The sequence below is a fragment of the Lepidochelys kempii genome, chromosome 14 (genome assembly GCF_965140285.1).
Source record: "Lepidochelys kempii isolate rLepKem1 chromosome 14, rLepKem1.hap1, whole genome shotgun sequence".
NCBI classification, from domain to species: domain Eukaryota; kingdom Metazoa; phylum Chordata; order Testudines; family Cheloniidae; genus Lepidochelys; species Lepidochelys kempii.
This window is the reverse complement of record NC_136393.1, coordinates 795,296-806,782: the sequence shown is the minus strand read 5'-3', so window position 1 is coordinate 806,782 and position 11,487 is coordinate 795,296. Positions and strand designations below refer to the sequence as shown.

Sequence of the window (11,487 nt, the reverse complement as noted above, 5' to 3'; positions counted from 1 at the left end):
CCCCGCTGCCCCGGCGGGGGAAGGGAAGCCCGGGGCCCGGGAGGAGCGCACAGGGGGTGGCCCCCGCTCGCGTGGGGGATCCGCGGGGCGTGAAGAGGCTTCCCAGAGTCCCCTGGAGCGGGTGGAAGGGGATCCCAAAGCCCCTTTTCTGAGTAGGCAGCAGGGGTCCGTGGTCGCCTGTGCCGGAACAGGGGAGCTCCGGAATACCGTTGTCCCGTGCTGGAAACCTCAGGAGGCTCTGCTCAGTGGGGTGTTCCGCCTTTGCCAGCATTATCTGCCTGTGGGGATGCACTGAGCCGCTCCCTTTGTCGGAGGGAGTGTCTGTCCCATGCAGTGAGCCTGGCCAGTTCCCACTGCCCCATCCTTGTCTCAGGTGTCTTAAATGCAGACTTACCCAGGCTCTTACCCAGGCTTTAGCCCTACTTCCCTTACACAACCCTTACAGCTGGTCTTATATGCGCTTTGAACCTGGGCTTGCTTACCTGGCCGGGTAAGGTAAGGTATAGGTACCCAGCTCCATGAAGATCTACCTCATGTGGAAGTTAATCTAGAGTCACTGTTGCTCATCCCAGGTCCCCATGATGATATCCTACCTTTGTGCTAGTTGTCCTGCAGCATGCTATGTCTATGGGGAATCCACAACAATATAGCAAGCATCAGCTGTCTCCACTCCATCATCCAATATCCATGACGCACCACTACTTTCCACAGCTCGGAAACCCCTGATAAAATGCCCTCCAGTGTGCCCCATAGCCTCTACCCACATCCTGCCCCAACCGGGAACAGCTTGTGCTGCATACATCCCTTGCCACCAGCTGGAACAGACAACTGAAGAGCATGCCGAGCTGGAAGTGCCACCATTAAATATGCTGGTAGGCTAAGAACACTTCTGCACAGAGGCCCAAGAGACAGGCCCAAGTTCTCCCACAATACATTGCAAAACAATTCCTAGAGCGGGTCCACTGACACTAAGTACCCTGCAATGCACTTACAGAAATCCTAGTGCCAAATCCAGCTAACTGAAGTACCAGTATGGATGCAGCTGCACTGGTAGGAGTTGTGCAATTCTGCAGTGTGGATGCTCAGAGGCAGGCTTGGCAAACCTGGGTGCCCATGCCTGAGTACAGATTTAATAATTTTATTAAGATGATGTTGAAATAAAAAGAAAACAGTACAGAGTTTAAGCATAGAAGTTTCTAGTTATCAGGGAAGGTACAGATTATCAAGAGGTGCAAAATTCAGTTTAGGAACAGGTGGCATAAGGAATACATAATCTGCAATCTCCCCAATTGGGGGTAAAAGTTTAACAGCTCAAAGTACAGACATTGAGATATAGGGGTATGTTGTTCATATAATGGCTATGTTCAGGTGTGGAGTATAATGAGCGCATACAATGATGAGGATGGATTTACCCTCATTTGGTGAGATTTAATGTTCAGTGAATTTATGTTTCCAGTTCATATGGTCCAATGGAAAAAGTCTCTCGGTCCCTTTCTCATAGTTGATGCACGATGTCATACCGGCTCTCACCTGGTACTGTCGGTGGCCGGTGACGTGTTTGATGTAGATGTCCCTGGACCACTATTTGGGGTAGGGAATCTTGATCTCATGCCTATGGCACACACTCAACTTTTCCATGCTGAAAACTGTCTACTTAACTCTCATTGCTTATTTTAGCTGTGGAGTACATGAACAATAGTGATACCGCTTCCCATACCTGACTCCCCCCACCAATGATGCAGAAGTTCTCATCTCTAGCCTCACCAGTCTAGAAAAGTCCTCATATTTTGTCACTTAATGATCATATGTTGGGCCTAGACACATGAACACTTAAGTCCAAATGAAGTACTTGTGGTTGCATTGGCACAAGGGCCCTGTGTATGATTTGCTTTCTCCTGATTTCTAGGTTTAGCATTCTTCTCCAATGCGAACACTACTGGGAAGGTAGAAGAGGTGTCCTGTACCTTAGCCACATTTGCTTTTAGAGCCATACAAGCTGAGGTTTCCTTTGCTGCATTTCCCCAAAGAGTTGGAAGATAGCTCTTTCCCAGGCCCAACTGCCAGTAGATTAGTAATGAGTACAAATTGAAGATTATGACCTCTAGATTCTTTTTGCTATAAGTTTTTTAATCAAACACCAAAGCCATTTATAGAAATAATTCAATGGGGAATTGATAGTTGAAAGACTAAATCTTTACTTGGCATTTTGGAGTCACTGAATTCGCACAGCAACTGTTTACAGTAAAAATACTGAAGAGGTGGGATCAGCACTGAACTTTGGAACCAAGTGTTAAATACAAAACAACTTCAACAAGAATTTCACCTCCTCCCAGAGACCAGCAAGGAGGTTTGTGCACCCTTTATTAACTCGTTACACTGGAGTGAGTCTTCATTTCATTTCAGGCAGATGTGTAAATAGAGCAGTATTGGATTGTACAGCTACCCACAGGATCTACTCAGCACAGGGAAATTGGTGCGCGCAGTTTACAGGCCACCACTGACACTGTGGGGGCAGGGAAGATCTGAGGCAGAACAGCAACCCCCCTTCCTCAGAGGAGAGTGACTTGACACCAACATTTAGAAATGGGCCTGCATACCAATTCCTCTGATCCCTACCCATCATATTCATATTCCTGCAGCCCCAGGCCAGGCTCCATCCCCAGACTCCAGCTGCAACACGAAGCAGACGTTTACAGCTCTAGACACATTTCTATTTTATTACGGCAAAGGTGAAAAAACCACCTCAGCCCAACAGGCAACCAGTAAAATTTATCCCAAAAATAACTCAGTACAAAACAGATCTGTTTCAGAATTAAAAAAAACCTTTACATGAGTTTAAAACCTATTCCAAAACATAAAAGTAAAACAAATTCCATCCTTGATATTAGTGGCCACAGTCATACACCCCTCCCTCCGGAGAGCATGGAATGAGATGTCTGGAGTCCTTTCCATGCAGGGGATGTGCTCACTGCTTTAACTGGTGTCCATCTAGAAGAAGAGAGAAGCTCAGTTATTCACAGTGCTGCAAGATAGAACACGAAGAAAAAGCTTTCCATGTGTCTCATGGAAACTTCTGTTAAAATACAGGTCTGTCAGATGTAGTTAAGCCTTTCTACACTAGAAAAGTGCACCATTTTAACTAGATTGATTTAATACTCTCTTGTTAAGCCAGTGGAACATTGCAAGCTATTAGATAAGAAAAGGTGAAACTGGTTTAATGCTTTAGAGATTTGTACCAGTTTAACTTGGTACATTTTAAAATTAAATTTTATTAAATCAGCATCCATTTCTAATTACAGTATTCAGTGTTGCTAGTCAGTTTTCTAACTTAGCCTATAATAACTGGCAGCAAAGAAAACCCTTGCAATAGACTGCTTCTGCTTGAGAACTTATGATGTAATTATTGCATGCTGCTAATACACTGTTATGTAAACATTAAAGATAATCATACTCTAAAATATTTTATGGTAGACTAAGACATACTACAAAAACCTTATGCAGAAGAATATCCTATGACACGCTTCTGCTTTATATATTGTGAAACATTACAGTGGAATGAATTTTTGCAGTGGTTAGGTCAAATGCAGTTACATCATAGCAACAGTGTTTGCACAAATTTAAGGCTTTGGCTAGTTCTTTGTCAGCTGCTTCTTCAGTTTTTCCACTGAATGCATCCGATGAAGTGAGCTGTAGCTCACGAAAGCTTATGCTCAAATAAAATTTGTTAGGCTCTAAGGTGCCACAAGTCCTCCTTTTCTTTAGACAAGACCTTTGTTTCCCTGCACATGCATAGTTGCTCTCTACTGTATATTTTCTAGTGCTGTGTCCAGTCTAATTCTAAAAGACCCCATTTAAATGCCACCACTTCACCCAGGGAGTGGATTCTACAGCTTAATACGTCTCGCTGTCAATGTTTTTTTCTGTTATTCTGTCTAAGGCTCTCCTTTCTCCCCAATCACCTCTAATTTCATCCTATTCCTTCTAGTTTAATTGGTGAGCTGTGGGGTATACTCTCAAACGTAGGATCTTCCTAAATTATGAAAAATGAATAGTCAATACGGTAGGTCCTGTGCTGTATGTTGATATTAAATTCATGTTAATGTTACCAGTTTTCAATGTGCTGCAGATTTTTGTAGTGATCTCACATAAAAAGCTACAGAAATTGCCAAGGAGACTCTTGTTTTGGCAGCTGGGTAAGGTGCAGGTGGAAGTCAGCACCCCAAGGATGTCTGGGAGGAACTGTGAGATCAGCATATGATAGGTACATGTTTTTGCTGCAGTGATCAACAGCACAAAGTTGACATTTAAACAGCGGTTAGGACTCATTGATAGTTTGATGAGATGACTAGGACAGCTCATGCCTCTCAATGTTATTTCTTCAGCCCACCTGCAGACTCAAGCAGACATCACTGCATCAATGAGCATTCAGTTCACAATTTAGTATTTTCTTTGCAACCAAGACAAGGAATATTTTTTTCTGTAAAATAACTCAGATTCTAAAGCACAATGTTGAAACAAATTCATTCCATTCAGGATATTCTATGGGACACACTGGATCCCACCTATCACCTCCCCACTTTGGCAGGTCAGTTCTGGCAAAACGCTCCTACTGGGTTGCAGCTTATGTTGGCAAAATGGCACTTTTGACAATTTAGCTGATTCCTGCCCCCTGAGCAAAATAAGCTATGTTGGCAAAAGTGCTGCTGGTATAACTATCAGGGATCACACATCACACCTTACTGACAACTTTGGAACAGTGGTTCTCAACATGTGGGCTGCTTGAGGCCCAATCAGTACATAGTTGTGGCCCATGTGACATCCTCAGGGCCATACCGGTAGTATATATATTGTGTGGATGTGGCCTACATAACACAGAGATGCATATGTGGCCCACAATGGTATATAGGTTGAGGACTACTATTTTGGAGCATAAACCTGGCCTTTAACCTGACAGTTTTGCATAGGCAAGCCCAAAATGGTATTGGTCATGTTGTAGATTTCTGCCCATCCATCCTTCAATCTCTTGCAGCCATGGTTCTAGTCACTAGGTCCCTTTGTATCATTTTCCCTCATTGTTGTCTTATTTCAGTATCACTGGGAGAGTTTCAGCAACACTGGTCCCAACCTGGATCAATCACCAGAAATGCCCTCTCATAACTACCTACTCTGTTGTTTGTGATCCTGTTTATAGTTTTAGCCAGTTTCCAAGCCCAGTTTTCCAACTGAGATTTATGAGGCTTTTCAATTCTTTATTAAAATCCCATGAGACCACGCCTACTGCATTTCCCCCAATGCTATTTTTGTAGTTCTATGAGAGAAAGCAATCAGGTTTGCCTGTCAAGATTTGCCCTTTATAAGCCCACAATACTGCTTATTGCTGCTTCATCTTCTAGATATTGAGTGATTTTCTAATCACATTTCTTCCATTATTTTACCAGTGGTGAGTGAGTCTTACTGGACAGTAGCTGACAGGAACACTTTCTGATTCTGCTAAACTGCCAAATCTACTCACTTCAATCTTCAGGCACACACACACCCCAGTTATCTATGACTGGATTTTTAAACGGTCAATGGTACAGTAAGTTTGTCACCCAACTGCCTTAGGCCAGGAGGTATTTCATATGGTTCAGCCAGCGGGTATTTTTCTCCCCCCAACACACTTCATCACCTACTCTTTAGCAAATTTAAGCTATGCAGCCTTTGGATTTATTAATTACATCATCTGGTTTATACATGGGACCTGCTTCCTCCCTTGATAACAGCCCCATCCTGCTCCAACTTTCCCTAGCAGCCTCAACAGACTACTCTGGTTTGCCTCTGTTTCTATTACTGATTCTTTATTACTGGTGTACAGAGCAATAGGCCTATAAATACAACCACTCCCCATCACAAGAGTAACACCAGCTCAGGCTTGTTAGTTTCCCCAGCCCTTCATTTACCCGTAAGATGTTGAATACATATTTTCAAATAAGTTCAATGTGCAGTTTTGTGTTCATTCATGTGTTCCCAGGATGTGCAACTTGCAGTGTGCAATTACATGTGAGAGTTTGGCCCAAGTGAACACCCAGCCTGTTTGAAAAACTGGTCCTGGATGTTGCAGAATGTCCCCACCCCAGAGATGGCTGTTTCTCAATCATGAGTAAGAGCAGTTGGAGCATTTGTGGGAATGAAATTAACTACAGGAACCAGGTACTGCTTAGCCCCAAGGAGGCTTTTTTGGTTCCATGTTATGATAAATACTCCACCCTTTTCTGTGCAGCCATTGAGAGCTAAACCCTTCCATTTCCAGATAAGGACTGATTGAGCATCCACACTTACCCTGGCATTATAAGCATCCAACTGTGCATCTAGTTCTTCTGCAGAGAGCTGCTGTTTGGAACTTCTTCCAGCCCCTCTGCCTCTCCCTCTGTTCCCACCACGGTTACCTCGCCTGTTGCCACCTCCACCACCAAATCCTCCTGAACCACCACGGCTTCTGGTCATGCCTCCTCTGTTTACACTGTGAAGCAGAGAAAGAGCTGTATTACAGGCACAGTACAGTCTAGTCAACCCCAACAGCCACAAAGAAATGCAAATTCAGTGCCCATGCTAATGAGGTGCAACAGGCCAATTGCACAGGCCCATATCAAACAAAAGCTTCTCACCTCTGTGCTGGTCTCCGCTGTGTGTCTATCTGTGATGTAACCAGCTGAATGTTCATAGGGCGCCCTAAAAGAGAGAAAGCAATAATTAATCTTTATACACATGCCACTGGCATCTAGAGTCCTCCACCCAGCAAGTGAATTGTCCTGTGAAAACAGCCAAACAGACTCACCATCCAGGGGGACTCCATTGTACTGCTTCATAGCTTTCAGAGCATCTGCCTTTCTTTCAAAATGCACATCTGCTGTCCCTAAACTGCGTCCAGACCGATCATAATGCACCGCTGCTTTCTTCAAGGTCCCAAACTCTGCAAAGAGCTCCTGTGCAACAGAGACAGGGGAGCTGTTATCGCTAACCGAACTGCCGCTAGAACATTTATCTTACACCAGCACCAGACAGGAAAGGACAAGCGTTGGTATCTTCTCTAATACAAGTACCATCTCTCAGAGAGGTTTACAGCTGTCAAAACTGTAAACATTGGCAGCCCAGGAAAAACCATCTATGAAAGGAGGGAACTCAAAGTCACACAAGAAGTTGCTCTAGAAGAAAACTTAATGGCCCTGGATAAAGGTAAATTCTTTAAGGGGGTCAACATACATGTGGACACGGGTGATCCAGTGTACTTAGACTTTCAGAAAGTCTTTGACAAGGTCCTTCAGCAAAGGCTCTTAAGCAAAGTAAGCTGTCATGGGATAAGAGGGAAAGTCCTCCCATGGATCAGTAACTGGTTAAAAGACAGGAAACAAAGCGTAGAAATAAATGGTCAATTTTCAGAATGGAGAGAGAGAGAAATAGCAGCATCACCCAGGGGTCTCTACTGGGACTAGTGCTGTTCAACATATTCAGAAATTATCTGGAGAAAGGGGTAAACAGTGAGTTGGCAAAATTTGAAGACAATACAAAATTACTCAAGATAGTTAAGTCCAAAGCTGACTGCGAAGAGTTACCAAGGAATCTCACAAAACGGGGTGACTGGGCAACAAAATGGCAGATGAAATTCAATGTTGATAAATGCAAAGTAATGCACATTGCAAAACATAATCCCCACTATACATACAAAAGGATGGGGTCTAAATTAGCTGTTACCACTCAAGAAAGATCTTGGAGTCACTGTGGATAATTCTCTGAAAACACCCACTCAGTATGCAGTGGCAGTCAAAAAAGCTAAGAGAATGTTAGGAACCTTTAGGAAAGGGATAGATAATAAGACAGAAAATATATTGCTCTGTATAAATGCATGGTACATCCACTCCTTGAATACTGCAAGCAGATCTGGTCACCCCATCTCAAAATAGATACATTGGAATTTGAAAAGGTATAGAAAAGGGCAACAAAAACGATCAGGGGTGTGGAACAGCTTCCATATGAGGAGAGATTAAAAAGACTGGGACTTTTCAGCTTGGAAAAGAGAAGACTGAGGAGGGATACAATTGAGGTCTATAAAATCATGACTGGTTTGGAAAAAGTAAATAAGGAAGTGTTATTTACTCCTTCACATAAGAACCAGAGGTCACTCACTGAAATTGACAACAGGTTTAAAAACAAACAAAAAAAAAAAGTTCGTATTCACGCAAAGCGCAGTCAACCTGTGGAACTCATTGTTGGGGATGCTGTGAAGGCCAAAACTATAACAGGCTTCAAAAAAAGAACTGGTAAGTTCATGGAGCAGAGGTCCATCAATGGCTATTAGCCAAGATGCTCAGGGATGCAAACCCATACTCTGGGTGTCCCTAGCCTCTGACTGCCAGAAGCTGGGAGCAAATGACAAGGGTTGGATCACTTGAAAGTTGCCTGTTGCAGTGCTTAACTTCCCTTACAGTTATGAAATTTTTCTCCAATGTCTAACCTAAATCTCCTTTGCTGCAATTTAAGCCCATTACTTGTTGTCCTGTCCTCTGAGGACAAGCAGAATAATTCATCACCCTCCTCTTTATAACAACCTTTTTACATACTTGAACACTGTTATCATGCCCTACCACCGTGTCTTCTCTTATCCAAATTAAATAAATACAGTTTTTTCAATCTTTCCTCCTAGGTCATGTTTTCTAGACCTTTAATCATTTTTGTTGCTCTTCTCTGGACTTTCTCCAATCTGTTCACATCTTTCCCAAAGTGTGGTGCCCAGAAGTGGACACAGTACTCCAGCTGAGGCCTCATCAGTGCTGAGTGGAAGAACTGGCTCATGTCTTGCTTACAGCACTCCTACTACATCCTCAAATGATGTTTGCTTTTTTGCTGTATTACACTGTTGACTCATTTCGTTTGTGATCCATTATAACCCCCAGATCTTTTTCTGCAGTACTCCTTCCTAGGCAGTCATTTCCCATTTTGTATGTGTGCAACTGATTAGTCATTCTTAAGTGTACTACTTTGCATTTGTCCTTGTTGAATTTCATCCTATTTATTTCAGAGCATTTCCCCAGTTTGTCAAGATCATTTGTTTTCTAATCCTGTCCTCCAAAGCACTTGCAACCCCTCCCAGCCTGGTATCATCCGCAAACTTTGTAAGAGTACTCTCTATGCCATTATCCAATTCATTTATGAAGATATTGTATAGAACCAGACCCAGGACAGATCCCTGCAGGACTCCACTCAGTGCTCTTCCAGCTTGACCGTGAACCATTGCTAACGCCTCTCTGAGTATGCTTTTCCAACCAGTTGTGCACCCACCATAGAGTAGAGTCATCTAGGCTAGATTTCCCTAGTTTGCTTACGACAAGGTCAAGTGAGACAATATCTTACTAAAATTGAGATATATCACAGCTACTGCTTCAGCCCTATCCACAAGGCTTGTTACTCTGTCAAACCAACTTAATTTCCTTTGACATGATTTGACGACAAACCCATGTTGCCTGTTACTCCATTATCTTTCCAGGTTCCCAAATTAAGCTAACTGGTCTATAATTCCCTGGATTATCCTTATGCCCCTTTTTATAACAAAGTACTATATTTGCCTTTTTCCAGTCTTTAGGGATGTCTCCCATCCTCCCTGAGTTCTCAAAGATAATTGCTAATGGCTCAGAGATCTCTTCAGCCAGTTTCTCAAGTATTCAAGGATATATTTCATCACGGCCTGCCAACCTGAAGGCATCTAACTTGTTTATCATGTTTGAAAAAACCTCTTAATGCTCCTAAGATGTGGGTTAGCATATCTGAGGTCACTTTAATTAACCACTAGGGCCCAGATCCTCAAAAGTATTTCTGCTCCTAATTGCAACTGAAGTCAATGAAATTTAGTGGCCTAACTATGTTCAAGAATCTGGGCCTAGGTAACTAGGGGGAAGCTAGCCTTCAAACCTGTGAGCCTGCATTTTAGTTGTATTAGGCTAACTCAAAATACTTAGGATGTATTTTTCAATTGTCAGTGAAGACTAGCCGTTAGAGTCTTTCCATATGCCTCGATGAAGATGGGTACAGCAAATGACAAACACTAGGGCTGCCACATTTCAGCTGTGAGATCTTGGCTCCTTTACAGTATCATGAGAGTTACAGATGCTATAGAGCAACAGTACATAATTCATATGCTTTTTGTTATATCCCTTCTCTGCAAAAGCATGTTCCCACCTCAGTTGATTAGAGACCCCCCACAAGTCAGTACATGTTTTGTCGAGCAGCATATGAGTTCAGAACTGGAAGAAATGCATTTACTGGGATTTGCAGGTCTCAGGTTTTGAGCAAGTTACATTAAATTTTCAGATCAAACATCATAGCCTTCCCACACAGGCACCTTTGCTCAGTCATTTATTAAACATTAAATGAACTAGAGAGGAACAAAATACCATTTTTTTTGCACTCCAGTCACATCAGACAGTACTAAAGCAGTCAATCAACAATAAAGAGTCCAAAGATAACTGCCGTAGAGATCACTATATCATTCCATGAGGAAGGGTCCACAGACCTCAGAAAATGCAACATTACCCCAAAATGCCCAAGCCAACCACCCTAAAGTGTCTCCCTTGTGGTTTTTCCAACACTTGTAAGGGGGTGGGGAGGGCTTTCTTACCTGGATATCTGCATCCGACACACCAAAGTCCAGATTAGAAACCAATAGCTTCCCCCCGGTTTCCACGCCAGCCCCAGCCCCAAAGCCGCTGTCGAACAGGTCATGCTGCCACTTTTCCGGGAGTTGCTTTGGCTGAAACAGAACAAATATTCTCACTGACGATCCCGGACCAAGCCCCCCGCCTGGGATCCCGCCACCCCCCAGGGCCTCGGCTCTCCTTCCTCCGCGCTCCCATCTAGATCCGCTGCGGGGAGGACTCGTTCTTCCCGAGCCCCTGAGCCCGCTCGCCCCGGCTCGGCCGCGAGACGACTGCCGGCTGCTGGGAGAGAACAAAGCGCCTCCCGCCGGGCCCGCCTGCCCCCAGGACCGAGCCCCAGCCCCTCGCGCCTGCTGCTCCCACAAGCCAGTCTGCGGCTCCGGGGGCCCGGCCCCTGGGTCCACGCGCGGCGCCCCGCCCCCGGCTACGGGGCCTCGGCCGGCGCCCGCCCCCGCTTCGCTCCGTACCCGGCTGTAGGGCGCGGGCCGGTTCCTGCCGCCGCCTCGGGCCATGACCGGCCTGTTCCGCAGGGGGCCGCCGCCTCCCGCTCGCCCCGCTCCGACGCTGCCCCGGCCGGGCCCCCCTCCGCGGGCGGCGCCTCCGCGGCCCCGGCCTCCGCGGCCGCCGCCGGCGCGACCGGCCCCCCGCTGGCTGCGGTTCAGCTTGATGATATCGTCCAGGGACATGTCCATCTTGTCGGCCATGATGGCGGCTCCGCTCCGGGGCCTGCACTTCCGGCCGCGCTGCGCCGGCGCCGGAACCGGAAGGGGCGGGCCAATGGCTCCAAACGAGGGCGCAGCGGCTG

The 11,487-nt window shown here is 45.2% G+C and overlaps 1 protein-coding gene across 1 annotated transcript; it reads right to left on the bottom strand.

The window, feature by feature from the left end:
• Positions 1-2,697: 2,697 nt before the first annotated feature.
• ALYREF (Aly/REF export factor) lies at positions 2,698-11,433 on the bottom strand. The gene is made up of 6 exons (XM_073311281.1): positions 11,150-11,433; positions 10,646-10,777; positions 6,815-6,962; positions 6,645-6,708; positions 6,319-6,499; positions 2,698-2,988 (listed from the first exon to the last, which is right to left on the bottom strand). Exons 1-6 carry the CDS (start codon positions 11,384-11,386, stop codon positions 2,974-2,976), a joined length of 777 nt encoding a protein of 258 aa, XP_073167382.1. The 5' UTR covers positions 11,387-11,433; the 3' UTR covers positions 2,698-2,973.
• Positions 11,434-11,487: the final 54 nt, after the last annotated feature.

Excerpts from the sequence above, each read along its gene's own strand:
- ALYREF (XM_073311281.1), bottom strand. The coding sequence starts at position 11,386 with ATGGCCGACAAGATGGACATGTCCCTGGACGATATCATCAAGCTGAAC. Across the intron at positions 6,963-10,645 it reads TGTCGGATGCAGATATCCAG|GAGCTCTTTGCAGAGTTTGG; the intron begins GTAAGAAAGCCC and ends TCTGTTGCACAG. Across the intron at positions 6,500-6,644 it reads CAGCGGAGACCAGCACAGAG|TGTAAACAGAGGAGGCATGA; the intron begins GTGAGAAGCTTT and ends TCTGCTTCACAG.